The sequence below is a fragment of the Mauremys reevesii genome, linkage group 4 (genome assembly GCF_016161935.1).
Source record: "Mauremys reevesii isolate NIE-2019 linkage group 4, ASM1616193v1, whole genome shotgun sequence".
Taxonomy (NCBI): domain Eukaryota; kingdom Metazoa; phylum Chordata; order Testudines; family Geoemydidae; genus Mauremys; species Mauremys reevesii.
The window spans coordinates 117,819,110-117,845,946 of NC_052626.1; the positions used below are offsets into that span (position 1 = coordinate 117,819,110).

Below are 26,837 nucleotides of genomic sequence, written 5' to 3' on the forward strand. Positions count from 1 at the left end.
GTGCTCTGATCTCAGCACGAGATCAGCATCCCCTGGATAGATCCTCTGTTGTGTTCAGAAATAGAATGGCCCTTTCACAGGCTCCAGCCAACTGCAGCCATATTGAGAGGAACTGAGTATAGCCCTGAAGGAGTCCACTTCCCTCTGCAGTGCAGGATGGGGCTAATTTCCAGTTGTCTCTTACAGATGCAAACTATAAGGAAAGCGGCAGTGTAACTTGCCATCCACTGACAAGGAGCGTAGGCATAATGTTAAAGGTTTGTTTCAAACAAAAAAGGCTTTCACAGGTGTAGAAATGTACCATGAAAAGATGTTTTTAAAGTAATTGTTTTTTTGTAGAGAGAATATGAGATCAGGTGTCAGTTTAATAGTGGATACATCCTCTCCAAAAGACTGCTTCCTTCTCTAGTAGATAGCTGGTTTTGATCTTAATGTTCTTCCCTCTGTGTGATCCTGTATCACAATGGAGCTAGTGCAGGAGAAGTGTGAAGTCAAACTGGCGCTGACCTGATTTTATTGTACAAGTTTGGTGAAATGAGGAAATCATGTTCCCAAATAAACTCTCATCTACAGTTATGTGGCCAAATTTATTACTGGTGCAAGTCAGTCATGTTACAGCAGGGGTTTTGTTCTGTAACTCCCACTGAAATCAGTGGGCCCCAGAGGTGAATGTGGCCTAGGGTTGGGAATAGGCTGTTAACTCAGCTCGAGGTTGAGGATGATCTCTTTTGCAGGTTTTATTTTTTATGGGTCCTTTGGTGACTGAGAAGTCTGATCCTTGTGCCACAGGCTCGTCGGCAGATGTTGCAGGTGATGTTGGAAGTCAGATTGTTGTGTGACAGTTGTCTCTTTTCTTTTCTGGCATTTTTCTGCAACCAAGGAAAAGTGACAAGTCTTTGCCAGTTATCCCTATCCTGGGTTACTGTCTCCCAATGTGTGGTGTCAATTCCACATCTCTTGATGTTTATCTTGAGGGTGTCTTTAAAACGTTTCTTTTGGCCTCCCCATTTCCTTTCTTCTTTGGTGAGTTGGGCGTACAGCAGTTGTTTTGGGAAGTGTCCATGAGGCATATGCACACAGTGCCCGTTCCACCTCAGCTGGTGCTGGATAATCAGTGCCTCAACACTAAAGATGGTGGTATCTGTGAGACACTGACACTAGGGTGGCGATCCTCCCACTTTATGACGTGTTAATTCAGCACAGTGGATCTCAATCTGTAGTCCGTGGACCATCACTAGAGTTACGTCTGTCTGTCTTTATGGTCCGCAGAACTAAAAAGTTTTAGAGGACCATGGTGAAGGGGTTATGATCAATGAAAGGATCTCTCTTAGGAGTAGATTAATAGACAGGAACGGATGGAGAGCCTTTACTGTAATCTCAGGATTAAACAAAGACTGTGAAAGGCTTGCCAACTATAAAAGCAGGTTCTCCTCCCTTGGTGTTCACACCTCAACTGCTAGAAGAGGGCCTCATCCTCCCTGATTGAGCTAACCTCGTTATCGCCAGCCTGATTCTTGCTTGCATATATATACCTGCCCCTGGAAATTTCCACTACATGCATCCGACGAAGTGGGTATTTGCCCACGAAAGCTCATGCTCCAATACGTCTGTTAGTCTACAATGTGCCACAGGACTTTTTGCTGCTTTTACAGATCCAGACTAACATGGCTACCCCTCTGATAGTTTACTGTAACCAGTGAGAGAGCTGGGATTTCTCACTAGCCCTCACCAAACCCCTAATTCGTCACTGCTTGGTTCTCTGTGTTCCATCTGTGGGCCATTTTGAACGGCTCTGTGGATTGTGTGGTCCAGAGACCAAAATGTGAGAATCTCATGATATACAACATTCGCTTCTAGTACTTGTTGGTTGTGAGAGAGGTGGTCTGTAAACTGTCACTGATTCTTATCAAGCGTAGGGTTTTCTATAACGGCCACCGCTGTGGTATCTTAGTGCTTTGAAGAAAAATTAAATGTATGTAGTATGTCCTGTTGGACTTTATGGAATTTTGTTCTCTTCTCTTTTCCTGGTTGTAGGAAGCTCTGCTTGGGATATATATACAGTAACTCCTCGCTTAATGTTATAGTTAATGTTCCTGAAAAATGCTACTTTAAGCGAAACATTGTGAAGCGAATCCAATTTTCCCATAAAAGTTAATGTAAATGGGAGGGGGTTAGGTTCCAGGGAAAACAATAATTTAATACTGTACACAGCAATGATGATTGTGAAGCTTGGCTGAGGTGGTGGAGTCAGGGGGTGGAAGAGAGAGGGATATTTCCCAGGGAATGCCTTGCTGTTAAATGAAGAACTAGCACTCGGCTGAGCCCTCAAGGGTTAACAGATTGTTAATGTAGCCTCACACTCTACAAGGCAGCACGAATGGAGGGAGGAGACACAGCATGGCAGGCAGCAAACATTCCCTGCAGAAACTGAACATGATGATGAACCCACGCTATCCCACTGGAGTGCACCACTCCCTCCACTTTCCAAAGTGTCTGGGGAGTGCATGTGGGGGAGAGAGAGAGATGCACATTGCCCCTTTAAGTACGCTGACCTCACTCTAAGTATGCTTTTTAAGTAGATCAGCAAGTTGAGACAGCAGCTGCTGCCAGCAAGCTCCCTCCATCCTGAGCCCTGTCTCCCCCCTGCTGCCCTGTGGAGATGGGGTGCAGAGGGAGGGGGACACCCTGATATCAACACACCTCTTCTCCCCACCCCCTCCACAGCAAGCAGGAGGCTCACAGGAGCAGCACACAGCAGTGGGGAGAGGGACTCCTGAGCTGCCTGGCAACTGATAGCCTGTTGGGCGGCTGCCACACAGGGAACTTAGGGGGGCTGCTGGTGCACCCTGGTTCCAAGCCCCCATTACTAGCTCCAACGTGCTGCTCTTTCTGCAAGCAGGACAAAGCAGGTGGCTGCCAAACAACATAAGGGAGCATTGCACAACTTTAAACGAGCACGTTCCCTAATCAATCAGTGATGTAACAACAAAACAACGTTAACTGGGACGACGTTAAGTGAGGAGTTGCTGTATCTGTGTATTTTAATCATAATGTCTAATAGTAGTACAGCTTTGTTGAAGAGGATGTTCTCACAGTGCTCCCAAGAATGACTGAATTGATCTAATTTGCAATGGAAGTTCATTCCATAGTCCAGTTCCCTCAACCAAGAATCCTTTTATCGCTGCCTCTAATTTTGTATTGGGTTTTGTAAATTACATTGTCTCAGAGGATTGGACTGTCTTGATGTGGCGTCATGGATAGAGATGAGGGTACTGATATAGTTAGCAGGGATGGCTCCAGGCACCAGCGAAGGAAGCAGGTGCCTGGGGCAGCCAATAGAAAGGGGCGGCACTCTGTCCGTTGTTGGGGCAGCACGACCGGGTCTTCGGCGGCGGGTCCTTCACTCCCTCTCTTCCTCTTTGGCGGCAGCTCAATTCCCCCCGCTTTGCCGCTTGGGGTGGCAAAAAAAACTGGAGCTGGCCCTGGTAGTTAGGTTGTGATCTGTTAAAAATGTTGCAGATCATTTTAGGCCATAGCTTGGAACTAGCAATAGAAGCAGACTGGAAGCCACAGGAGGGAGTGGTTCACAGAGGTAATGTGCTTATGGAAGTCTGCCCTGGTGAAGTAATTGCAGAGGGGGGTATATTCATTCTGTGCAGGTTGGATTCTCTGCATTGTATTCAGTCTCAGAGGCAGTGAGTTTGATAATCCTGTCTGGAGGTGACAAATGGATGGATCATTGGCCAGCTTCTCATCTGGGAGACACTGACATTCTCCAATTATCCAGGCTTAGTGATTTGTTCAGGACCACAAAGCTTTGCACCAGCTGATAAATGGAGGACAGTGAACCTGGTAATTTCCCCCTTCTGGTCAGCATCATTTCAGTCTCGTGCATGTTTGAGCCAGCTGCTCTTCAACCAGGTGGTGGTCTCCTGTCAGCATCCTTCCAATATCCTTACAAGGATCCAAAGAATAAGTTATACAGGTGTGTGCTCTTAGCATGTTGTCTATCATCAGAGCCTGTGGCCCCTTATAGATGGTGAAGGGGAGGGAGGCAGGATAGATCCTGGAGTGACTCTGCAGATGGGAGCTTGGAAGAGCTGTTACCCATCACCACTCAGGTGTCCTGTTAGAGGAATAAATGGAGCCACTGTAGTGTAGTTCCACATACCATCCTGCTTGCAGGGAGTAGCTGGGGTCATACTTATGGCTCTGTTGAAAAATTCCAAGAGGTTGAGTAACGTGAGTGCTGAGACAGGGCCTCTTTCCATAGCTATGAAGAAGCTAATTATTTTGGTCTGAAGCCCAATTACAAAGCATCCAGTCTGGTGGTAGCTGTTAAGTTATTGGAGCTTAGCTATCAATTTTTTGAAGTGAGTTGGCCTAGGAAAGGGATGCTGCAGCTGGGGTCATCTGCTTTAAATGCTGGTGCTTTCAGGATCCCTCACTCAAGGAGAACTGCTATGGCGCCAGGCCAGGCTTTATACAACAAGTTTCCCTGAGATCACCGCTGTTTCCTGTGGGGGGGAGCATCATTCCCCCTCCCCCCGTTGCTCCTGTGTGCACCACCTCTCTGGAGACACAGGTGGGACACATAACACTTAAGGAGCAAGGTGTGGGGGGGGAGGCAAGTGATAAGGTGAGCAGCAGGTTGGGGGGCCTGGCGGGGGAGTAAGGGGCAAGTGGTGAGTCAGCAGCAGGGTGAGGGGGGCTGGCTGCGAGTGGGGGAGTGCTGAAACGAGCCGTGGGTGGCAGGGAGGTGCTGGAAGAGGAGTAAGGAGGCAAGCGGTGAGTCAGCAGCAAGGTGAGGAGGGCGGTGGGGGTCTGGCTGTGAGCAGGGGTGGGGTGAGTAGTGGGGGTGGCTCTGGCAGAGGAGTAAGGAGGTGAGCGGTGCGCCAGCAGCAGGGTGAGGAGGCGGGCAGGGGGGCCTGGCTGTGAGCGGGGCCGTGAGGAGTGAGCCACCAGCAAGCTGGGGTTCTCATGGCAGGGGAGCGAGGAGGGATACAGGCTGCGAGCACAGGCACCTCTGCTCTCTGGCCAGGTCATGTTTGGTTCCACGCCTTTCAGCATAAACCATGGTTTTCACAGAGAAGTCCCAGGACATCTCACTAGGGTGATGGCTCAGATCAAGGCCCAGTAGTTTTTTCTGGACTCTTGTAGCAAGTGGTTAAGGTCTGTTTTCTCAGACCTCTTGCTTCTTCCTTGGGCTGTTACTTCCTATACTGGCCCAGTATCTCCTGAGGGGCTTGTATTCTTAGGGGTCTGCGTTTGGGTCAACCCTAGTCCAAGTTCTTGAAATTTCAAACAAAACTAAATGATCAGAAATAATGAGCAACACCACTTCCTCTCTATCAGGATCTTTCAGCTACTGTCTTACCACTCTATGTTCACAGATAATCTAATATAGCTTGACTCTGCTGTGCGACTCTCTGGGAGCTGAAGATGTGATGGCTGTCCACCTTTCCAGGCTTCTCCCTTTTTCAAGGGTCCTCCGAGATTGATACGCCTTGTAGGTGGGGCTGCCTAAGCCCAAAGCTGCTCTTTAATCCCTTCTTGCCTGGTGCAGGGTTTGTACACCCTCTCACAATGCCACTTTTCATATCAGTATCTGTCCTCAGCTGTGAAGTGGGGATACCTGCCTACTGAGTGTTGTGCTAATTAATGCTTGTCCTGGGAAGAGATCCTCTGAAAGATTGTTATTGGCTGAGTGAAGTGTAGTCTAACACTTCATTTGATGGCATTTCTCTGCTGGCCAGCGCTGAGGTTCTCTGGCAGAGCTGAAGGAAGGCAGAGGTTCAGGTCTGGCATAGCAGGGGCTGCTTCAGATCAGGAGCTGTATTGGCTATAGGAGTGAGGCTGGAGGTTTGTGCTGTGGCTCCCTCCACACTATGCCTGGCTCAGGCAAGATCACTTACCTTTGCCCAGTCAAAATTGGTTTAGTTCATAAGCAGTGCCCATGTGGTGCTGCAGGCCGAGGGCTCGGTGCTTGTAGCACCAAATAGGCACTGCCTAGGGGAGATACAACCAAGGCAGGCAGCCAGGTCAGGGGCTAGAGTCGCTGGAGGGAGACAGTGACATCAGATGGAAGAACTCAGTCACAATGCTACTGCTCAGGCTCCTCTGCCGGCAGCACAGATGGGCACTCCCAAGCGGAAGTCTGATCTAAAACCAATAAAACAGAGGAGGAGCAGCTTATACAAATTAACAATAACATTTAGGTTTAGCAGCAGTATCCTGTAAAATTGATACAGGTTCAGGGATAGAGACTGCAGTTCCTGCCAGTTCAATATGCATCAGCCATGCACTCTGCAAGCCATTACTGAAAGTATGAAGTAATCTTGGTTCGCCTCATTGTGTGGCCCTGGCATAATCAATGATTTATTGCCTTACCTCTAAGAGGAATAATGCTTACCTACCTTATAGGCATGGTGTAACAGTGCTTGTACACTGCTTTGAAAATTGGGAGCATAATGTGTCCTGGAGCCACTATACCAACATTGCATCAGCTCACAATTTAAGGCTCTTCACAATTTAGAGATCTAAAGCAGTAGCTTCATGTATTTTTCAGATGGCGTCCTGCAAAAAGATCCTAAATTCCCTTGCGCCACATCCTAGTATCTGTCACCACTGGAGTATAAACTGAATGCTCCATTTTATAACTATCCTTAAGTACAGTTTAACATGCAGTCCACAGCCATGAGCATGGGACAGAGCTTGGAATTTGATTTGCCCACACCTGAGTCTCTTAAATAACTGATGTCGTCTGGAGGAAACCCATAGTGGTTGTGGTCTCAGGGTCCAGTTGTGTGAAAGGGACAATTTATAAACAACACAATTTTTCCAGTGGTGGAGGAAAGCAGCCAGGAGCCATACGTGGATACAAAGCTGTATTTATATATTTATTTATATAGGTATATTTACCTCCAGCATAAAACAAAGTCTAGATAAGCCAAACAAAAAAGTACGGGAGTCCTGAGAACCAGCACCCCCAAAACTCAGCAAAATATAAATACAAATCAGAAAGAAAGGAGGGAAGCAGTGCTTAGCGCTCCCCCTCCCCCCCCCCGAGCAAATAAAAACCAATAATCATTAATATTTGCTCAGAATGCAACTCTACAAACTTGCTGGCAATATACAGTGATTAAAGCTGTGACAGCAACATTTAAACCAAACAAATTAGTGCTTTATTTTTTCTTAATCCTCGCAGTGGTGCCGCAGTCTTTATTTACAGGCTTTAAGCTCTAGAAGTAGGGCAAAAGATGTGGGAATTTGCTTTTGAAACAAACTCTCCCCCAAACAGGCAAACTTTAGAAAGTGGCCCCATGTTCACACTTGTCATCCTTCCTTCCAGCTAAGAATGTCTAGAGAGATGAAGCTTCAGGTTCCCGATGCAGAGAGAAAGGGGAGCTCCCTGCCTAAGAGTCTGGAAACACTGGCTCAGAGCTCTCTCCGTCTCACACAGGGAAAAGCCTACCGTAACTCTTCCTGCTACTATTTTGGGAAGGGGATGGGGAGAAAACCCTCTTTAATTACAGGTGAGTAGAGCAGAGACCTTGGGAGGCTGTCACTAAGCAGCACAGTTGGCCACTGGCCAGTTGTTTCCATGAGCTCTGGTGCCATCATGTGGCCATTTCTCTAACAATTACAACCCTACTGTGAAACTCTGGTTCCTGTCTTGGAGGTACCGTTATGGTTTGGCTGACGTGGTTTGTGTAGTTTGTGGAGTACTTTGGGATGAAAAGCGCTATAAAAAGTTTTTCTGAGAGTACATTCCGAGTCTAATCCTACTGTATCTTGTAACTATCTAAGGTATTAACTAATCACTGCCATCTTGCTTTAAAATAGTTGAAAATGTAGGACAGGCCTCTGGATTTTAATTATTCCTTTCGTTTTTGGAAAGGAGGTGAATTCACTAGCCATTGTCTTCAAGGTCCACAGCATGTGCTGTGCCTGTGTGTTGGCAGGAAAAGGAGATAGCCACTCCTTGACCTCAGCAGTGACCCTGACCTATGCTTCAAGCATCATGGGGCTACCTGGAATGCTATAGATCTTACTTGGGGCTACAACTTACCACCCACCATTATAAATCTCCAGTGACTGCACTCAGTAGGTTGCATCCTCTGTAGTAATGTGAAAGGCATCTGGGAAGACCCCCAGCTGCCACCTCTGAGAACACCAGTGGGTTGGGGGGGAGGAGGGGGATTTATACGGTGGTTGCAGGCAGGCAGTGAATTCAGCCTACGGAAAGGCCAGCTCTACTAAATTAAAGCACAGGCAGTAAATTCAGCGCTATTAAAAACACAAGAGGAAAACTTTGAGTGTGCCGGATAGTGCCACCCCTCACCTGAGCAGTCCCAGCAAAATCTGTGAGTTTGCTTTACTGACGAGAGTTTGCAAGATTGGGGCCAGTGATTGCCATATGGAGGACAAAAGCTGCCACTAAAGGAATTTCCCAGCTTAAAAACAAAGCAAAGTTCAGGGCAAATGGGGCAGGGGGAAGTAATGTAAAACGTGTACTTTGCACAGAGTGGCAGTGGAGGATTTCCTGTAAATTGCTGGCAGGAATGCAATCCTAGTGAGAGTGGAATTGTGGCTGCTCTGCACTCAAGGACCACCAGGCCATCAGCCCTTTGTTCTCCACTAGTAGTTGCCTGGTGTAGCACAGAAAATGTGCCCCTCACTCACTGGGCATTCTATACTCATTCTCCACAGCCAGTGTGTTTGAGTAGCTAGATTGCTAACACAGCTACGTCTGCTCTGCTAATAGGCAGAGAATGGAAAATGAAGAGCTGGTCTGAAACCACACAAAGGGCCTGATCCTTAGAGGAACCAAGTCTCTAGCTCCCACAGAAGTCACCAAGAGTTGCAGGTATTTGGCCTGTATGGGGCAGTCACAGAGACAATTGGGAGTTATGTTTGCTATGCATCACCCCCAGAGTAAAACAGAGATAAGCGTAGGCCCCCAAAGGCTGCACAGGAGCCATCTCTACATGATTAAAAAAGCATTCCCTGCTGTTTTGCTGGGGGCAACAGGAATTGCAGCCATACATTCCTTACAGCTGGGACATGAATAGATCCTGCTCTGCTGTCTGGAGTCTGGAATTCAGTGATTGTTGTATTTGTCTCCACTACCAGCAAGAAAAGAGTCCTCAGAGTCCCTGCCACAGCTACCCAGCCCCAGTTTGGTAAAAGCTGCCTATATCAGGTGATGGCACTTTGCAAAGGGAAGAACACTTGTGCCTCTGGAGCCAGCTTTGTGCTTTGGTTCAGCATTGCAGAGTGGAGTTTCCGCCCCAGCTGCCTTGCTTACTCCTCCGCCTGCCCTTCCCTTTCTCCAGAGGCTGCTGCCACTTTCTTGCAGAACTGGGCACAGGATTACCCTGGCACAGGTTCAGACTGCAGGAATGCAGAAGTTTCCCTCCCCCGCCGGTGAAAAGTGCTGGGGTGGGAGAAAGACACACACATACAAGAGCTGCCAAAGTGTGACAGGTCCTAGCTCCCCCAGCACCAGTATAGCTGTCAGGCTGGGGCCCAGCACTCGCCCCCTTTGGTTTCCTATGTAAGACACAAATAGATCAGTAAGGACAGAATTAAGAGGCCTGTTTTTATACTGCTTTAAAAAATTCAGTAGTTTAGCAAGTTAAAACCTTGTAACAGTAAAATACCCATGATACACTCACCAGCTTACCCAGGGGGCAATGGGACCAGGCCTTGTCACCTGCCCCCTCCCCTCCTAGGAGAAATCGGTAGGGGGCCACCTTGCTTGGCAGCAACCTGTTGGGAACAGAGCTGTATTCACCAGTAGGTGCAGTGAAACCAGTCACCTGAGTCTCCAGCAGCCCCACTCCCATTCTGCAGAGCAGTCTGTGCTGGTGGCCTCCCTTTGGCACCCCTGAGCAGAGGCAGGCAGGGTGAACCTGGGCTTCTGGGATGTTCTGTGGGGCTGGCCCTGGGACCAGCCAGCTCTAGCTATTCTAGAGTAATGGGAACAGTCCCCACCCCAACCACAGAAATATGGGGTACAGCCACAAACACCTGCAAACTGGCCCCTTAGATAGATGTATTGGAGCGGGGTGACTGCTCCCAAGGTGCCTCTTTCTCCCCACTTCCTGGGGGGGGGGGAATCAAAGGCAAGCCCTTGCCAACAGGCTGGCACAGGCTGACTAGGGGTTTTGTGGGGTTCTTAAGTTCATCTGTTCAGGCCTGGTCTGCATGGAGTGTAGGAAACAGGGCAGGGAGGAAAGGGACCAAGGAGAACCCTGTTGCCTCTGCAGCCCCCTCCTTGGCAAGGTTTCTCTCTGGCTGTCCATGTGACGCATCCCAATGTCACCAGGAATCCTATGGAGTAGGGATGCAGGAAAATAGCCAGTGGCTGACCAGAAGGAACAGCAACTCCAGTGTATGACTTCCAGTATGTCCAGGCAGAGCCCTCTTTTCAGGATGGAATTCCAGTGTTTCAGCATTGACAAGAGCTCCAGTCTTGGAAGGTAAATTCCAGTGTTGCGGAGAGCTGCTGCATTGCTACAGGAACCGATAGGCCTCTCAGGCTGTTATTCCCAGCTCTAGAGGTTGGGACAAGCCTGTCCACACATGATCCAGTGTAACACTTTCAAATCCAGTGTAGCAGAGGGAGAAGGGTGCCAGTGTCTCCAGAAGGGAAGGAGATGGACACAGTTGCCCAGGATTGTAGGCTATGGTGTTTGGTTGGCATGTCCAGTAGATCCCTGGGGCTGGTTGTGTTGCTCCTGGCAGCGTTCCTATATTCCTTATGGAGCACTTCAGTGTCTATATCGTCCCCAAGACAGAACCAAGGTAGCTCAGAGCCCCAAGGGGAAGGTGGGAGCAGAAGGGGGCTTGGAGGTTTACAAAGGAAGGCATGTGGCAATCTGATAGGTTTCGCCAGTCCCCTTCCTCTCTCCCAGCAAAGGGCACTGGTGCTGCCGGGACTCACTCACAGAGCCAGTAAAACTGGAAATAATAGTCAGTGAAGAGGTGCCCCACGTGCTCCGGGGTGATACTACAGTTGGCTTTGCCCTACGAGAGGGAGAGAGGGCTGTCAAGAGAAACTTCCTCAGAAGGAGCAGGATTCAGCTGCTATCCCACTTGTGCGCTGGGGAAGTGGAGGATTCGCCAGCTAGATTTGCATATGGCCCCCATCACCTCCCAAGTGTTTAAAAACAGAACAACAATCTCAGCCTGTAGGAGTAAAGAGCTCCAGTTTTGCATTTCCCCTGCCCACACCCATCCCTGCACTGCGTGACTTGGAAAGTCCTGGCCACTCACCCCAACTAACTTCCCTCCACCCACAATGTGCTCTGCTGCGTACAAGGGGAACCCGGTCACGATTTACACACGCATCCCTGCCCGGAAGGGGGCACAGGGCTCTGGAATTCTCACAGGCCCCTTCATCCTGGCGAGTGATAGGAATGAAGCCACAGAGCCCAATCCCTCTCAGCTCTGCCCTGGATGGTGCAGAGGACATAGCAGGTCCCATACTCACAGGCTGGGCTACTCGGAAGTGGTAGGTGAACTCCCGGAAAGACAGCATCACCATGGGCCAACGCTGTGTCATTTCCTGGAGGAGAAGATATAACCGGTGGGGGGGAGACAGAATGAACCTGTTACTACTAGGCGTTAAGTAATTCGTCCCCTGGGTGAGCAGGGATAGTGAACTGGCCTGCTCCACTCATCAGGCTTCTGAGACTATCCTGCAAAGCCGAAAAAGGACTGAAGTCCTTCTCTGCCTGTCTGGGGCTACAGTGCCTGGAGCTGGATGGGTGCAGGGGAACCCCAAATCCTGACCAGGCACTTGGGGAAATTTATCCAGATGGACAGCTGTCCTGAGAACATAAGTTGGCTGAGACTACAGCAATCTGTTTGCAGAAGGGGCCAGCTCATGGCCATCATGCCATAAAAGTAATGGATGAGGAGATGGGTACAGATGGGTTTGAATGGTGTAAAACTAAGGCTGCAAACCCTGATTATAAATCTCTGGCTGGAGGATCTGAATGTTAATTAGAAGAGCTGCACATGCGACAGCTCTGAGAATGGCTCAGAAGCCAGAGTGGCTCGATACCTTGAATCACAGGTTTAAAGGGAACTGCTGATGTCAATGAAATGGGTGGTGTGACTAAATCAGGTAGTGCAAGCAGAGCTATTGGTGACCTGGAGGTGGATGGTACTGAGGGAACAGATGGTGCTAAGAGGATGTTGGCACTAAGGAAGACATTAACGCCCCAGCAATGGGGAGGCTCTGGAAGGGCAGCAGCAGGATGTGGAGGAAAAGAGGAGCTAACTGAAGCTAATGCAAACCCAGTGCACATGCGCCTGTGTACGGGGGTGGGGAGATGGGAGTAAAAGGTATTCCATAGGAACGGAGTACACTAAAATAATCGACAGTGCCCCAGAAACTGGGGAGGTCTTACTGAGGAATTGGGGCCTATCATGCCACAGAGCGCAATCGGCCCTGCTGACAGCTAGACTCGTAGGCTTGTGTCAGAGGCAAGGATCATTCCTTCTTGTGGGGCCAGAGACGAGGAGGCAGCATGACACAAGGAAGCTGAAGCACCAACAGGGTCTAAGGAAGGCAAAGACGTCACAGTCACTCGCACCAGGACTAAAGGCCCAGGGGATGAAAATCTCCTATCTTAGAAACATCTAACTGGAGCCCAGTGAATGAAGGAGACTCAGGCTGCACATCCTTTGAGAGATGGACCAGTGGACCCCACCACAGAGGCAGCCACCTCAGTCCTGTCAGCGACCTCATGGAGACCAGCACAGCTCTTTGGGGGAGACCCCTGAAGGAAAGCTCAGTGAGCCTAGCAGCTTCTAGAGCCACAGGCAGAGAAATCAGGAGCTACGGGAGTCAGGGATTAGTTCCTCCTTCCGCCGTCCCTCTGGGAGCAGCTGTGCACAGCACAGAAGCTCATGGCCCCACCCGGGCTGTTTCCCAACAGTCCTGGAGGTCACACAACAGAGGAGGCAGCCCCGAGGTGTGTGTGTGGGGGGGGGGGGGAGGGGCAGATTCAGTTTCACAAAGCAGTAGTTCTAGTAACCACAGTGTCAGTGACTCGTGCGTTAGCCAACTGGGTCTCTCCCTTTCTCTGACCCAAACTACACCACACCCTGTTTGCTCAACATGAAGACAAAGGCTGCCAGGTTTGTCCCTAGCACCCCGTGTTGCTTCTCAGGAAGCCAGGCCGCTTGGGGTGCCAGGGACCTTTACAACAAACCGCGGGGGACCTCAAGGACGGTCTGGCTGCCCAAGCGGTGCCTGTCCTTTGAGGGATTGTGTGTCCCTACCTGGGTGTCTGTGGTATTGGTGGAGCTGTCCACGCTCATTGTGTTCTGACATGGGTCACTGGACTGGAGACCACAAAGGTAGATGGACACAGGAGAGGAGGCACTGGAGAGAGAGGTGAGAGAGTTCTGCCTCGCACCAGGAAAGCAGACTGGCCACTCCAACAGAACCCCAGCATCTTAACACCCCATATCCGCCTCCTGCCTCCCGCAACTCACTCGCTACTCAGTCACCCCAGAGCCCGCTCCTCCCCGTCCCATCCCACCATTACCCCCAGAACCCCGCCTCCCCCTCACGCCCCTCCCTGCCCACCAGTCCCCCCAGAGCCTGTTCCTCCCCTCACACCCCTCCAATCCCACCAGTCCCCCGTTCCTCCCCTCATGCCCCGATCCCACCAGTCCCCAGAGTCTGCTCCTCCTCCTTGTGCCCCTCCCTTCCCATCAGTCCCCTCAGAGCCTGCTCCTCCCCTCATGCCCCCACATCCCACCATTCCCCCTCATGCCCCCTTCCCACCGTCCCCCAGAACACGCTCCTCCCCCTCACACACACCCTTCTCACTTATCCCCCAGAACCCGCTCCTGCCCTTTGTGCCCCGGAATTTTTCACACCCCTGCATGATGTAGTTATACTGACCTAGTTTCCTAGTGCGGACCAGGCCCGAGACAGACATGGAGCTTGAACCCTAGGGCTTAGCTTAGCTGGGCTACCCAGAATGGACGCTGCTTTAACCTTCATTCCTCTGTGCTAACCTAAGGCCTTCCTATGCTGCGTTCCCACTGACTAATAAACCCAGCGGTTCTGACAACACCGTCTGGTGTCACAGCAAATGCTGGGTAATCCCTGAAGGTGGACAAGTCTCTGCCAGGAGTCTGTCTGCGTGGGACTCGCTGAACAGAGCTCACCGTGAAGCAGGAGTGCGGAAAGCCCAGAGGTTCAGTCTGAGGCAGTGTCGCAGTGTGGCTTGCCCTGGAGGAAAAGCGAGACCCCTCGGGGGTCTGGCCGACTGAGGGGTTCCTCCTAGAGACTGTTCCAAAGCTGATGCATAGCACTGATCCTGTGGATCTGTGACACCTCCCTACTCTGTATTTATTGTTACCCTCAGAATCCCTTTGAGTCCCCTTCCACTCACTGTCACCCTGATAAACCCCTCACACACCCACCCACTGTAACCCTGGCTCTCGGATGCCAGCGGCAGACAAGCATTTTCACTCACTTCATCTCCAAGGTCAGGTTGGTGTTCACTGCTGTGGACGGGCTGATGGGGATGCGGTAGGTGATGTTTCCTCTCCTGTGGACACAGACAAAGAATTCGATACCTCAGACGGAACCTTCTGTGGGACGGGCGCTGGGTTCCCCACCCAAGCGGGCAGCACCCCAACAGGGCTCTGTGGCTTTTGGGGAGCAGCACAAGATGGAGCTTGGGTAATTTGGCTCAAGGGATCATTAATGTGAGACGCATCCATTCATCGCCAGCACGCGGGTTCTAACACAGCCCATCAGGGCTGGATGGGCAGAAGATCCAGGAGAGATGGAACTGCTCAACTCTAGAGCATCAACTCCAAACATGGCCCTATGTCAGCAGTGCCCTAGAGTCGTTAGATGACTGGGAGCATGTGTGAAATGGGCTGGAGGGTGTCAGTCCCGTTCCCACTGGATCAGATAAGCACATCACAAACATCCCTGCAGATGACAGTAACGGGCCTCCCCGCTGGCATTTCTAGCAGAGAGGCCAAGGATTGACTGGGGGATGGAGACTGACTGCCCCTCCCTGCCAGAAGTGGCCTATGCAGGCTGTGGCAGGCTAGCAGGGCAGCATGTGGGAAGCCAGAATTGCTGTCCCTGCCCTATGGGTAACCAGAGGACTTCAGGCTCCAGGAGCTGTCAATCTGGCACTCACTCAGCATCCCGGGGGAGGCCAGGCCCTGCCTCTCACTCACCTGCATGCGTCCCTGGCTGCACAATAGTGGGGAGTGATGGCCAGGTCATTCTCCACAATCCGGATGGAGCGGAGCAAAGTGTCTGGCCCTGCAGAGAGGAGAAAGGTTACTGAGATGGGGAAAAGTGGCCAGAACGCCTGGGCTTGGAGAGTCAGGGTGGATGGGACTATCCCCTCCCCCAAAGCCCATCAGTGCAGAGGAGTCTCAGATTTCTGCAGGCTCCCCGCTAATTGCCTGGCCAGTTCTCCCCTGGGCAAGGTAAGTCCACTGCCCACTAGGTCTCCTTGGCAGACAGCACTTCCTGCTGCTCAGCCTTAGGGATTAGGCCCAGGTTTTCTAACACTTGGCTTCCCTCCTTCAATAAGTGGCCTGGTTTTCAGAGGTGCTGCATACTTGCAGACTCCAGAGACTCGAATGGCAGTTGAGGTGCTCGACCTCCCGGTAATAAAGTCACTTGCTTTGGGTGCCTAGATGTGTATTTAGGTGCTTAACTTTAGCGGTGGGGAAGGGAACTCTTGCTGACTTAAACTGGGGTTTCAGAGCAGTCTAAGGGACTTGGAGGTGCCCAACTCCCTATCCTAACTCCCTTAGGTTCCTCTCCCCCCTTCCTTGGCCAGCTGGGACATGGAGGTGACTGTTCGCACTGGACACACGCAGCTCTCCTAGCCTCACCATAGCTGCAACTTTCAGCAAGGGGGTTCGCTGCCCCCTCTCAGTGTGTTTGCACTGGGTCACCTGGTTGGGTTTATAGCCCAGATGAGGCAGCGCTACAGCTGCTCCCCTCCTTGGGCCCGGTAGCACCGATCCCCTCTTTATACAGCTTCTTCACCTCCACTGCTTGGGGGAGGGCCACACCCAGGACTGGAACTCTCCCTCATGGACACCACTGGGGAGATACGAGGGTCTCTCTGACTCCAGGCCAGCATGCAGGCAGTTCTGGGAGTGGCCATCTGTGGGCTCTGGTGCCATCATGTGGCTAAAGCCACATGTCTTCTCTATACAGCATTTCTCTCTCTCCCCCATTTACTTCCTTTGGTTTGGTTTGGCACAGAGAGGGCAGCTGGCGACAAAGAGCATGTGTGGGAGCCACATGGCCATGGACAAATGGGAGCACGGGGCTAGGGTCTGGGCGACATCCCCCTGTGACCCAGGGAGCTGGCAAGGGCACAAGGGGAGCAGAGGGTTTTACAGGGTTGACTATTTGCATTACAGCTCACCGAAGGGTAGCACGTGAGGTCTCTATCAAGAGCCAGTAGCCTACTGGTTGTCAATCAGTGTGAAATGTATGTGTGGGTAATAATTAAAGAGTCATGTATCTATAGTAAAAATTATGGTAATAAAATCTTGGAGTTACCAGGCCAGTTACCAGGCAGTGACATACCTCGGCGATGTTCCTTTCAGGCTGGAGGTAACAGACGCCTAGGCTATCTCCCTGTCTGGCCATTTGTGTGTTGTGTGTTTCCAATGCTTCCACTTGCTACTACTTGACTTTCTGCTTTGGTAAATAAACTTGGATATGTTTGTAGTGAAGTCAAATATAAGTGCTGTGAATTGAGCGGAGCGGTGATCTGAGCTGGAACTGGTAAGATGGGCCGTATGGCTTCTTTGGAAGCAGCAAATCTGTGAACACTGCCAGTGCCCAGTGGGCCAGGGGCTGGACACTCCAGGGAGACGCTCAGAGGGCTCAGGGGTTGGAGCATGCCTATTGCTAACCTGTGGAGGGACAGCAGGGCCTGGGAGGCCTATGGGGCAGTGCTTGTGTTGTCCATGGGATTGGGGAGCTGACCCCCGGCAGGCACAGACGAGGCTCCCTCTCACTAAGGGCAGGTGGTAGCGAGGTTCCTCACAACTCTGGGCACTGCTGGGAAGCGTCACACCCCAAAGTGCAAAGAGGCTGGGAGTGCTCAAGCCAGGAAGATGGAGAACTCCACACTCCGTGGCTCTGCTGGCTGGGTTGCTAGCCCCTGGCCTTTCCAGAAAGCCTCACCCCCACATTCCCAAAGCGCTTTACAGGCACTGGGCAAAACTCAGCTCTATCAGCGGGTGTGGGGAATGAGAGGGTTACGGGATTGGCCACATATGGGGGAAGACGGAGTCCGTGTTTGACTGTAGTGTGGGGGAGGGAGGGAGGGCGCGCGCGCAGGCTGGGGTCCAGATATGGCCACAGTGTGTGTGTGGGTGGTGGGGGGGTGTTACAGATGGGCTGAAAGACATTTATGGTGTGTAATGCTGCTGTTTGGATCTAGCCGACCAGATAGCTGGGACAGGGGGAGGGGGCCCACTTACCGTTCTGCCCGGTGCCCGTGATGCCGGGCTGCTGGCTGGCAGGCTGGGTGATGCTGCGCTGCTGCCGGGTCTGCCCCAGCGGGAAGCTGTTTCGTGACAGCGAGAGGCTGGAGATGTATTTGGATTTGCTCTGAATGTGGGTGAAGGGGGAGGAGGGGCTGGCGTTGGGGCTGCCGAAGCCCTGCGACCGCTCCGGGGTCTTTGGCCACTTGGCGTGTGAGGTCACCTTCCCCGTCACACCCCTTGATTTGGCTTTGATACTCATCGCTGGCAGAAGGGAGGTGTGGATCTGGTCTGGGGAGGAAGGGAAAAAAGGGATCAGAGTCAGAGAGGGGAGAGACAGAGACAAAGCAAGGCAGGTGCTTCTCCAAACAGAAGCACCATGAGGCCATCTTTGAGGAAGGCAGCAGCTTGTTACAGGAGGCAGACGGAGAGCACCCGTCTTCTGTTCATCTGTCCCATCACTCCTCTTGCTACCCAATTCATACCCCCTTCTCCAGGTAACCCGACCCTGGAGTGAAACTCCAGAGCCACTGATGGAAAGGGAAGCCAATGAGAGTTTGGGATCTGCTGAGGGAAGGGAGGTGAGGGGAAGCCTCTGGCATTGGCAAGAAGAGTCCAGATTCCCCAGGCAGGAGCTAAGTTCTGCAGTCGGGGCGGGTGCGGCTTGGGTTAATGAACAACACTATCGCCCAGAGACCTCTGCTGCTGGAGCTGCCATGGGATCTGTAGTGGCCATCTCAGGTGCCATTCATGCTGTGATACCAGACAAGGCAGAAGGGAGCAAGCCAGCTTCTAGAACCATTGCCCGTATAGCTACCGGACAGGCCAATCATAGCTGGATGACGGCCTAGCAAGCCTGAACTCATAACAGCACAGACCCAGGAGCTATAACAGATGGGGGGAGTGCTCAGTCTCTGTGACAGCTGCAGCTAGCACGGCTGGTGGGGAAACACACACGCTGCTCCATCTTGGGGGGACTTGACCATCAGGAATGAGGCTGGAGTTCAGGGCACAGACTCTCACTAAATCCTCCCCTAACACCATGGAGAGACAGCAGGTAGCATCTGGGCTATATGTCCCAGGCAGAGCGTTTGCTGCCCCCAGAGAGGTTTCAATCACAGGGGGTGACTTACAGCATGTGCATGAACATTAGTGTGTGAGACCCATCGCTTCCAGCCATCACGGGCTGCTGGGGGCCAGGCATGGGGGTATCAGCTCCTCAAAGCACCCGGCACCGAGGGAAGACAAAGTTCACAGACAGGGAACACACGTCCCTTCAGAAGGTGCAGAGATAGGAAGCAGTGCTGGGCCTGGGCAGAGTCACCCTCCAGAGCGGATGCTTGCTCCAAGTCTTGGCATGTCCCAGGTGGGCTGGAACTTACCTGTCCGGTTGGGGGCATGTGTGGGGCTGCTCTCAGAGACAGCAACAGTGGAGGCATTGGTGGGAGCAGCAGAACAGCACATGGAGAAACATGGAGGGCTGAAACACACAGCTATGCTACGGCCGGGCAAGCGATAGGCAGAGTCAGGCCCATTCACTGTCACTGCAAGACAAACACCAAGGAGACTTGCTATGAGCCAGCATCAGAGGGATGGAACAGCATCACCAGCACTAAGACAGCCCTCAGGAACCCCCAGCACTGAGACCCGGCCCCATCCCCTCTGCTGTATCCCAGCCCCCGGGAACCCCCAGCACTGAGACCCGGCCCCATCCCCTCTGCTGTATCCCAGCCCTCGGGAACCCCCAGCACTGAGACCCAGCCCCATCCCCTCTGCTGTATCCCAGCCCCCGGGAACCCCCAGCACGGAGACCCAGCCCCATCCCCTCTGCTGTATTACAGTCCCCAGGAACACACCCCTCCCCTGAGACATGGCTGTATCCCCTATTGTATTAAAGCTTCTGGGAAACAGCATGAGCTCTACTATTGTACATGGACCTGCCAGAGAACTGCCAGCATTGTTTGCGGTGGCTTGGTTGGAGCAGAAGCATGTTCCCTGCCACTCGCTCCCTGCTCCGGCCTGCAGAGCTGGTACCTACCAGGGTGCGGGGAAGTGCTGTCACTAGGTCTGTCTGACGAAGCCGTGGAAGAAACAAGCTGAGTCTTATCAAAGTTCTGATTTAATCTAAAATGCAGGAAATGTGTGTAAGAGCCTTTCACATAAACACAAGCACTGTCTAGATCTGTATAGAGTGGGAACGAGAAGGGGTGGTATGAGGGGCAGTAGGCAGGGTGGGATTTGGAGGGGCAGAGCAGACATGGAGGGAAAGCAAAAGCTGGGAGATGGGAGAGGGATTGAAAGCAGACATGGAGAAAGAGAAAAAAATGGGCGACTAGTGAGCAGGACAGGAAAGGGGGAGAGTGCCAGGCTGGGGAAGGAAATGGTTGGCAGAGACAGAGCAGATCTAGGAATACAGGGATTGTCAGGCCAGATCTAGCCTAGGATCCTAGATCTGGCACTGACCAGCTCTAGCAGCTTCAGAATAAGTTCTAAGAAGCTCCTTAGTGGGTAATTATGGAATAACCTGCCCCCAGGGGAAGTTTCTTTCTGTTCCGGTCAGCTAGGGGTTAGTTTATTGCCTGAAGCACGGAGCTTTACATGCTTTCTAAAAGATCTCTTGGTGCTCCCCAACATAAGCGGAGGGTATCCTTAACCAGACACATGTCTAATCCTTTTCTGAATCCAGTAGCCCTGTGTCTCAATCATCTCTTGTGCCTGTGGGTTTCACACACTAATTATGCTGTGTGTAAAGGGTTTCCTTTTATCAGATTCAAATGTATTGCCGTACTATGTTCTTGAATATCCCCTTATTCTAGCATTACAAAAAAGGGTGAAGAGAAGTCCCTGGTCTACCATCTCCTTCCCAGTCATTATTGTATTCTCCTTTCTCAACAAAACAGCTCCCCCTACCCCTATCTTTTCTCTCTCATCTCATAAGGAAATCTCTCCACGCCCTCAATAATCTCCACTGCTCAGCTCCAGAGCTCTGCTCTTTTTGAGACACAGTGACCAGAACTGATCACAGGATGCCAAGTGAATGTGGCTCATTCATGATCTAGAACAGCAGAAGATAATACTGTCAGGGTTATTCTCCACTCCATTCCTCTTGCACCTTCACACTTGATTTGGTTTCCTGACCATGGCGACAGCTTGAGCAAGAGTCTTCACTGAGCTGACTGCAAAGATGCCCAGGTATCTTTCCTGAATGGTCACATTTAGAACCGAGTAAGGCACTGGAATAGTTCATATTATTCCCTTCTGCGTGCATTACTTTACCTATTTCAACACTGAGGCCTTGTCTCACTACCACTTAAGTCAACATTAGTTCCTTACTTGCTATCTGCAGTGAAGGACCATGTCAAGAGTTTTTTGAAAGTTCAAATAAATCATGCCACCCAGTTCTCCTTTAGCCACTATTTTGTTGACGTGATCAAAGGGTTCTAAGAGAGTGATGAGGCATGATTTTTCTTTTTGGAAGCTGAGCTGGTTTGATCACGCAGGTGGTTTATAGTTCTCTTTTTAATTAATATTTCAGCCCATTTCCCCAACTGAAGTGAGGCTTGCTGGGCCGCAGTTCCCAGTGTCTTTTTTAAAGCTAAGTACAACAGTTGCTGCCCTCCGTTCTTCCAGTGTAGGAGCTGATTTTAATGTGTTTTGTTTAAGAGCGTCTGTGCCTTCTGTAACGCAGACAGAGGAGAAAGAAAAAGAGGCGGCAGAGAAGGGAGGCAGCACTCAAACCAACAGTACAATGAAAGAAGAGTAACGTACCGTGGGCACAGAGCAACCGGGACCCCAGGACCCCTGTGCCGAAAAAGGGCCAGGAGACAGGCAGTGGGCACAGCAAAAGAGCTGCAGGGCACCAGGAAGAGGAGGAAAGATAAGGAGAGAGGGAAAGAGAAAGAAAGAGAGGGAGAACAGAAATGAAAAGATAGAGGAAAGGAGAGAAGGGGATGGGAAAATACAGGAATGAAAATGGGTTGGGATGGAGAAGTCAATGGGGCAGAAGGGAGATGGCCAGAAATGGGAGGAAGAGAGAGGGAAAGAGAGAGATCAGTTATTCAGTAATGCCAGTGCCAACAATGACCTGAGGCGAGTCTGCAAAGACCCTGTCTGCTGCTGTCCCTACAGAAGCAAAGTGGGCAGAGAATCTGAGCAGGGCATTGTGCTCAGGTTGTCTTCTCACACCTTAGGAGGCTCTCATCAGAGAGCCTGAACCTCCGCTGGTGCAAGCTGGCCTAGCTCCACTGATGTCAGCGGAGTGATGCTGATTCTTGGCTAAACAGCCAATTGCTCCAGACACCCGGGAGCAGCTGTTTAAACAGGTGCCGCAAAGGCACATTTCTAGCCAAACATCAGTACACTGTTTTTCCTTCCTCTGCTTCTCTCATTTTGCTTGAGGCAACTAAACAGAGAAGGCATCACTCTGATCTCTGCCCACTGATCTTGGCATGAACTAGGGAACGTACTTTGGCTGGACTCTGCAGCATCTGCTGATTAGTCTCTATCATTAAGGAACTCCTAATAACGTTACTGTTATGGGCTTCCCCACAGCTGCCAAACTCAACCTGTCATTCCTCAGGCAGCTACCCAAAGGCTGTTTGGATAAAGCTGAATGTCTAACATCACAGACCAACAGGCATCAGAGATGGAAAAGGCCTGATGGGTCTCATCAAATCCTTCCCACTGAGGCCCTACAGTCCATTCGTCAGGGGATGGTTCAATCCATTTCAGGCACCTCGAGTGACAGGCCTTTCACCACTACCTTGGGGGACTGTTCCCCAGCCTAGCACCACTCACTGTCAGGAAAGGTTTGCTGGCATAGATGTATCTTGTATGCAGCATAGTTGTAGCCATGTCAGTCCCAGGGGATTAGAGAGACAAGGTGGGGGAGGGAATATCTTTTATCGGGCCAACTTCTGGAGACAAGCTTTGGAGCCACACAGAGCTCTTCTTCAGGGCTGGGAAAGGTACTCCCAGCATCACAGCTAAATGCAGGGTGGAACAGATTGTTTGTGGAACATACTGTAAGGGACCATTCAAGGTAGAGTGGACCATTAAGACATAGTCATAAGACACAAAGAGGGAGTTAGTGGGTTACATATCATTGTAATAAGTAGGGGCCCTACCAAATTCACAGATCCTGAAATCTGGTCTCCTCCATGAAATCTGGTCTTTTGTGTACTTTTCTCTATACGATACAGATTTCATGGGGGAGACCAGCGTTTCTCAAACTGAGGGTCCCAACCCAAAAGGTGGTCGTGGGGGGTTCACATGGTTATTGTACTGAGGTGCTGCTGTTATCTTCAGAGCTGGGTGGCTGCAGAGTGGTGGCTGCTGGCCAATGGCCCAGCTCTTAATGCAGCAGCACAGAAGTAAAGGTGGCAATACTATACCCTGCCATCCTTACTTCTGCGCTGCTGCTGGCAGTGGCTCTGCCTTCAGAGCTGGGCTCTCGGCCAGCAGCTGCCACTCTCCAGCTGCCCAGCTCTGAAGGCAATGCCACCACCAGCAGTAAGAGTGGCAATTCCGCAACCCCCCCCAACAACAACCTCGCAACTCCCCCCTGCCAACACACACACAGTTCCCTATTGGGTCAGGACCCTGCAGTTACCACACTGTGAAATTTCAGATTTAAATATCTGAAATCATGAAATTTACTATTTTTAAAATTCTAGGACCGTGAAATTGACCAAAATAGATCGAGAATTTGGAAGGGCCCTAGTAATACGCCATAAATCCAGTCTCTCTCTTCAGTCCCTGATTTTTAGTGTCTAGCAGAGCAATGAATTTAAGCTTTCACACACTGAAGGAAAAAAACCAGGAAAGTTACCTGGAAATCATGCAAGAAAACACAGAATCGTAGGTCTGGAAGGGATCTCTAGAGGTCATCTAGTCCAACCCCCGGCACTCATGGCAGGACTCAGTATTATCTAGACCATCCCTGACAGGTATTTGTCTATCCTGTTCTTAAAAATCTCCAATGATGGAGATTCCACAACCTCCCTAGGCAATTTATTCCAGTGCTTAACTAACCTGACAGTTAAGAAGTTTTTCCTCAAGTCCAACCTAAACTGCCCTTCCTGCAATTTAAGACCATTGCTTCTTGTCCTATCCTCAGGAGATTAATTAGAACAAATTTTCTCCCTCCTCCTTGTAACAACCTTTTATTTACTTGAAAACTGTTATGTTCCCTCTCAGTCTTCTCTTCTCCAGACTAAACAAACTCAATTTTTTCCATCTTCCCTCATAGGTCATGTGTTCTAGACCTTTAATCATTTCTGTTGCTCTTCTCTGGACTTTCTCCAATTTGTCCACGTTTTCCCTGCAGCGTGGCACCCAAAGCTGGACACAATACTCCAGTTGAGGCTTAATCAGCATGGAGTAGAGCGGAAGAATTACTTCTCCTGTCTTGCTTTCAACACTCCTGCTAATACATCCCAGAAGGATGTTTGCTTTTTTTGCAACAGTGTTACACTGTTAACACATATTTAGCTTGTGGTTTGCTATTACCCTCAGATCCCTTTCCGCAGTGCTCCTTCCTAGGCTGTCATTTCCCACTTTGTATGTGTGCAACTGATTGTTCCTTTCTAAATGGAGTTCTTTGCATTTGTCCTTGTTGAATTTCATCCTATTTACTTCAGACCATTTCTCCAATTTATCCAGATCATTTTGAATTTTAATTCTATTCTCTAAAGCACTTGCAACCCCTCCCAGCTTGGTATCGTCTGCAAACTTTATAAGTGTACTCTCTATGCCATTATCTAAATCACTGGTGAAAATATTTAACAGAACCAGACCCTGAACTGATCCCCATGGCACCCCACTTGATATTCCCTTCCAGCTTGACTGAACCACTGATAACTACTCTCTGGAAACAATTTTCCAGCCAGTTATGCACACACCTTATAGCAGCTCCCTATAGGTTGTATTTCCTTAGTTTGTTTATGAGAAGGTCAGGCGAGATAGTATTAAAAGCCTTACTGAAGTCAAGATATACCACATCTACTGCTTCCCCCCTATCCACAAGGCTTGTTACACTCTCAAATATCTGACAGAACTTGCTGCAGTACAGAAATAAACCCCCCTCTGACCACACAACGCTAAGCAGTCACTTACTATGCCACACTGGAACCCTGTGGGGTATCATCAAACAACTATAACCCATGCTCAATGGGGACCCCATCCTGAAAAAAAGCTTTCATGAACCTCCTTGTCTGGCCTTCAGAAAAAAACCCAACCTCTCCAAGCTCATCATCAGAAGCAAGCTCCCCACAGACCAGGACACACCAATGCATAGAGGCACCAGACCCTGCCAGAACAACAGATGCAAAACCTGCAGGCATATTTCCACTGCTATAATGACCAGCACCCCCCTCACCACCCACAAACCTGTCAAGAGCCATGGGTTCTACACATGCCTATCATAACATGTGGTGTACCTCATTTGGTGCACTAAACACTCCAGTAACAATTATGTGGGTAAAACCAGACAGTCACTACACTCTTGATTGAACTCACACAGGAAAATGATAAAAGACACAAAACACCCTATAAGCTGTGGGTGAGCACTTTTCACAAAGCGATCACTCCATATCTGATCTCTCAGTCCTCATCCTCAAAGGAAACCTGCACAGCACTTTCAAAAGACGAGCCTGGGAACTTAAATTCATTACTCTGCTAGACACTAAAAATCAGGAACTGAAGAGAGACACTGGATTTGTGGCTTATTACAACACCCTGTAACTCACTAACACCCTCTTTTTGTCCTATGACTGCAGACATGTTAATGGGCCACTCTACCGTGAATAGTACCTTACAATACGTACTACTTACGCTGGACAACCTGTTCCACCCTGCATTTAGCTGTGATGCTGGGAGCACCTTTCCCAGTCCCGAAGAAGAGCTCTGTGTGGCTTGAAAGCTTGTCTCTCTCCCCCACCTGATGTCTCTATAGATATATCTTGGTCAGTTCACCCTCTGTTCCCAGTTAAGATTTAAAAGACTGGCACCATAACCCCACTTCCCCTCCATTGACCTGTCAGGGAAAAGCCACATCATTCCTTTAATCTCGCTGAACAAACCTATCCCTCCAGCCCCGTGCTTGTCTTTTCTGCTCATCTCTGTATTCCCTCCAGTCTGTCAAGTATTGCAGGCCCCCAGGGAACAAAGGAAGCCACGACACGTTCTGGAGGACACGTGCATGAGGGGGACACGTACCCATCAATGTCTGCGAGGTCCTCTTCGTTGCGCAAGCTGAGCACATAGAGGGTGGACATGGACACCACACTGGGAAGGAGAGAGAGAAGATTACACGCCTGGGCATAAGTATCTGCACTATGGCAGGAGGAAGGAGATTCTCCCTCTGCAGCACCACCTCTGTCTCAATGGTCCAAACCCATCAAGGTTTGGCAGGCAGCTGCAGGGCAGCTACCCCTCCCTCTCAAGCCCAGATAATGCTTACAGGGTCCTTATCCAGGGCTCTTTTTATCATCAGCTCTTTAGTTGGCTGGGGGGTTGCCATGAGCTATCCCCCATCTGAACAGGGAATAGGCCAGCACTGCTCAGGCTGACGGCAGACGGAGAAGAGGAAAGGGATCTGGAATAGAAAGGGCATTCCAGATACAGGGGCCAGCACAGAGGGATGCCTGGAAACATGAGTTGGACAAGGAAACAGAGGCCTCCTCCGTTGGTGGGAGGTGCTGGTGGTGCAGAATATGTAGCCCAGAGTCTTAAAGGTGAAGAGAGGCCAAATTTAGCCTTGAGTAAGCAGGTGTGACTCCCATGGGTATCAGTAAGAGCTGTGCCCACTTACACCAGGAACCACAACCCTGAGGTGGGATGGAGCAGCGCCGGGAGGGGGGTACACCCAGTGCGGCTGGTGAGGAAGAGGGCGTCACAGTGGAGGTTGGAGACCCAAGGGCTGCAAGGGGCTGGGTTTGGAGAGGCCAGGGTGGGGATCTCTCCCTCCAACAAAAGGCAGCTTAGCACATCTGAGCCCCTGCTCTGGGGCAGTGCACAGCGAGACTGGGTTGTGCTGGTGAAGCTGCCTAACAGATGCTGGCGCAGTCCTTGCCCTCAGTGAGAGAACTGCAGCAAGTGCCACAGACGTGGCACATGGTCCTCGTTTAAATCCTGCTGTGTGTGTGAGGAGGACGCGCTCCGGAGCAGTTAGGCAAGACAAGGGCTAGACATCTGTCTTGTTCCTGGGCTGATTTTCAAGAGGAAAGATGGTCTTGTGATTAAGGGAGCCAGGAGACCTGTGTTCCATTCCCAGCTCTGTGTGACGGTGGCCAATCACTTCCCTCTCTGTG

The 26,837-nt window shown here is 50.7% G+C and overlaps 1 protein-coding gene across 9 annotated transcripts in view; it reads right to left on the bottom strand.

Annotated features, from left to right (window-relative positions):
• Nucleotides 1–6,874: 6,874 nt before the first annotated feature.
• The window catches only part of MYRF (myelin regulatory factor), a 115,137-nt gene continuing 95,174 nt past the window's right edge, over nucleotides 6,875–26,837 (bottom strand). For all 9 annotated transcript variants that reach the window (XM_039537568.1, XM_039537569.1, XM_039537564.1 and 6 more), the window contains 9 exons: nucleotides 25,744–25,812; nucleotides 19,565–19,650; nucleotides 18,909–19,070; nucleotides 17,524–17,817; nucleotides 15,238–15,325; nucleotides 14,514–14,588; nucleotides 13,303–13,405; nucleotides 11,501–11,575; nucleotides 6,875–11,034 (listed from right to left, as the gene is read on the bottom strand). In XM_039537568.1, coding sequence (XP_039393502.1) covers nucleotides 10,948–11,034; nucleotides 11,501–11,575; nucleotides 13,303–13,405; nucleotides 14,514–14,588; nucleotides 15,238–15,325; nucleotides 17,524–17,817; nucleotides 18,909–19,070; nucleotides 19,565–19,650; nucleotides 25,744–25,812 — 1,039 coding nt within the window. In that variant the 3' untranslated portion in view covers nucleotides 6,875–10,947. The remainder of the gene's footprint in view (nucleotides 11,035–11,500; nucleotides 11,576–13,302; nucleotides 13,406–14,513; nucleotides 14,589–15,237; nucleotides 15,326–17,523; nucleotides 17,818–18,908; nucleotides 19,071–19,564; nucleotides 19,651–25,743; nucleotides 25,813–26,837) is intronic.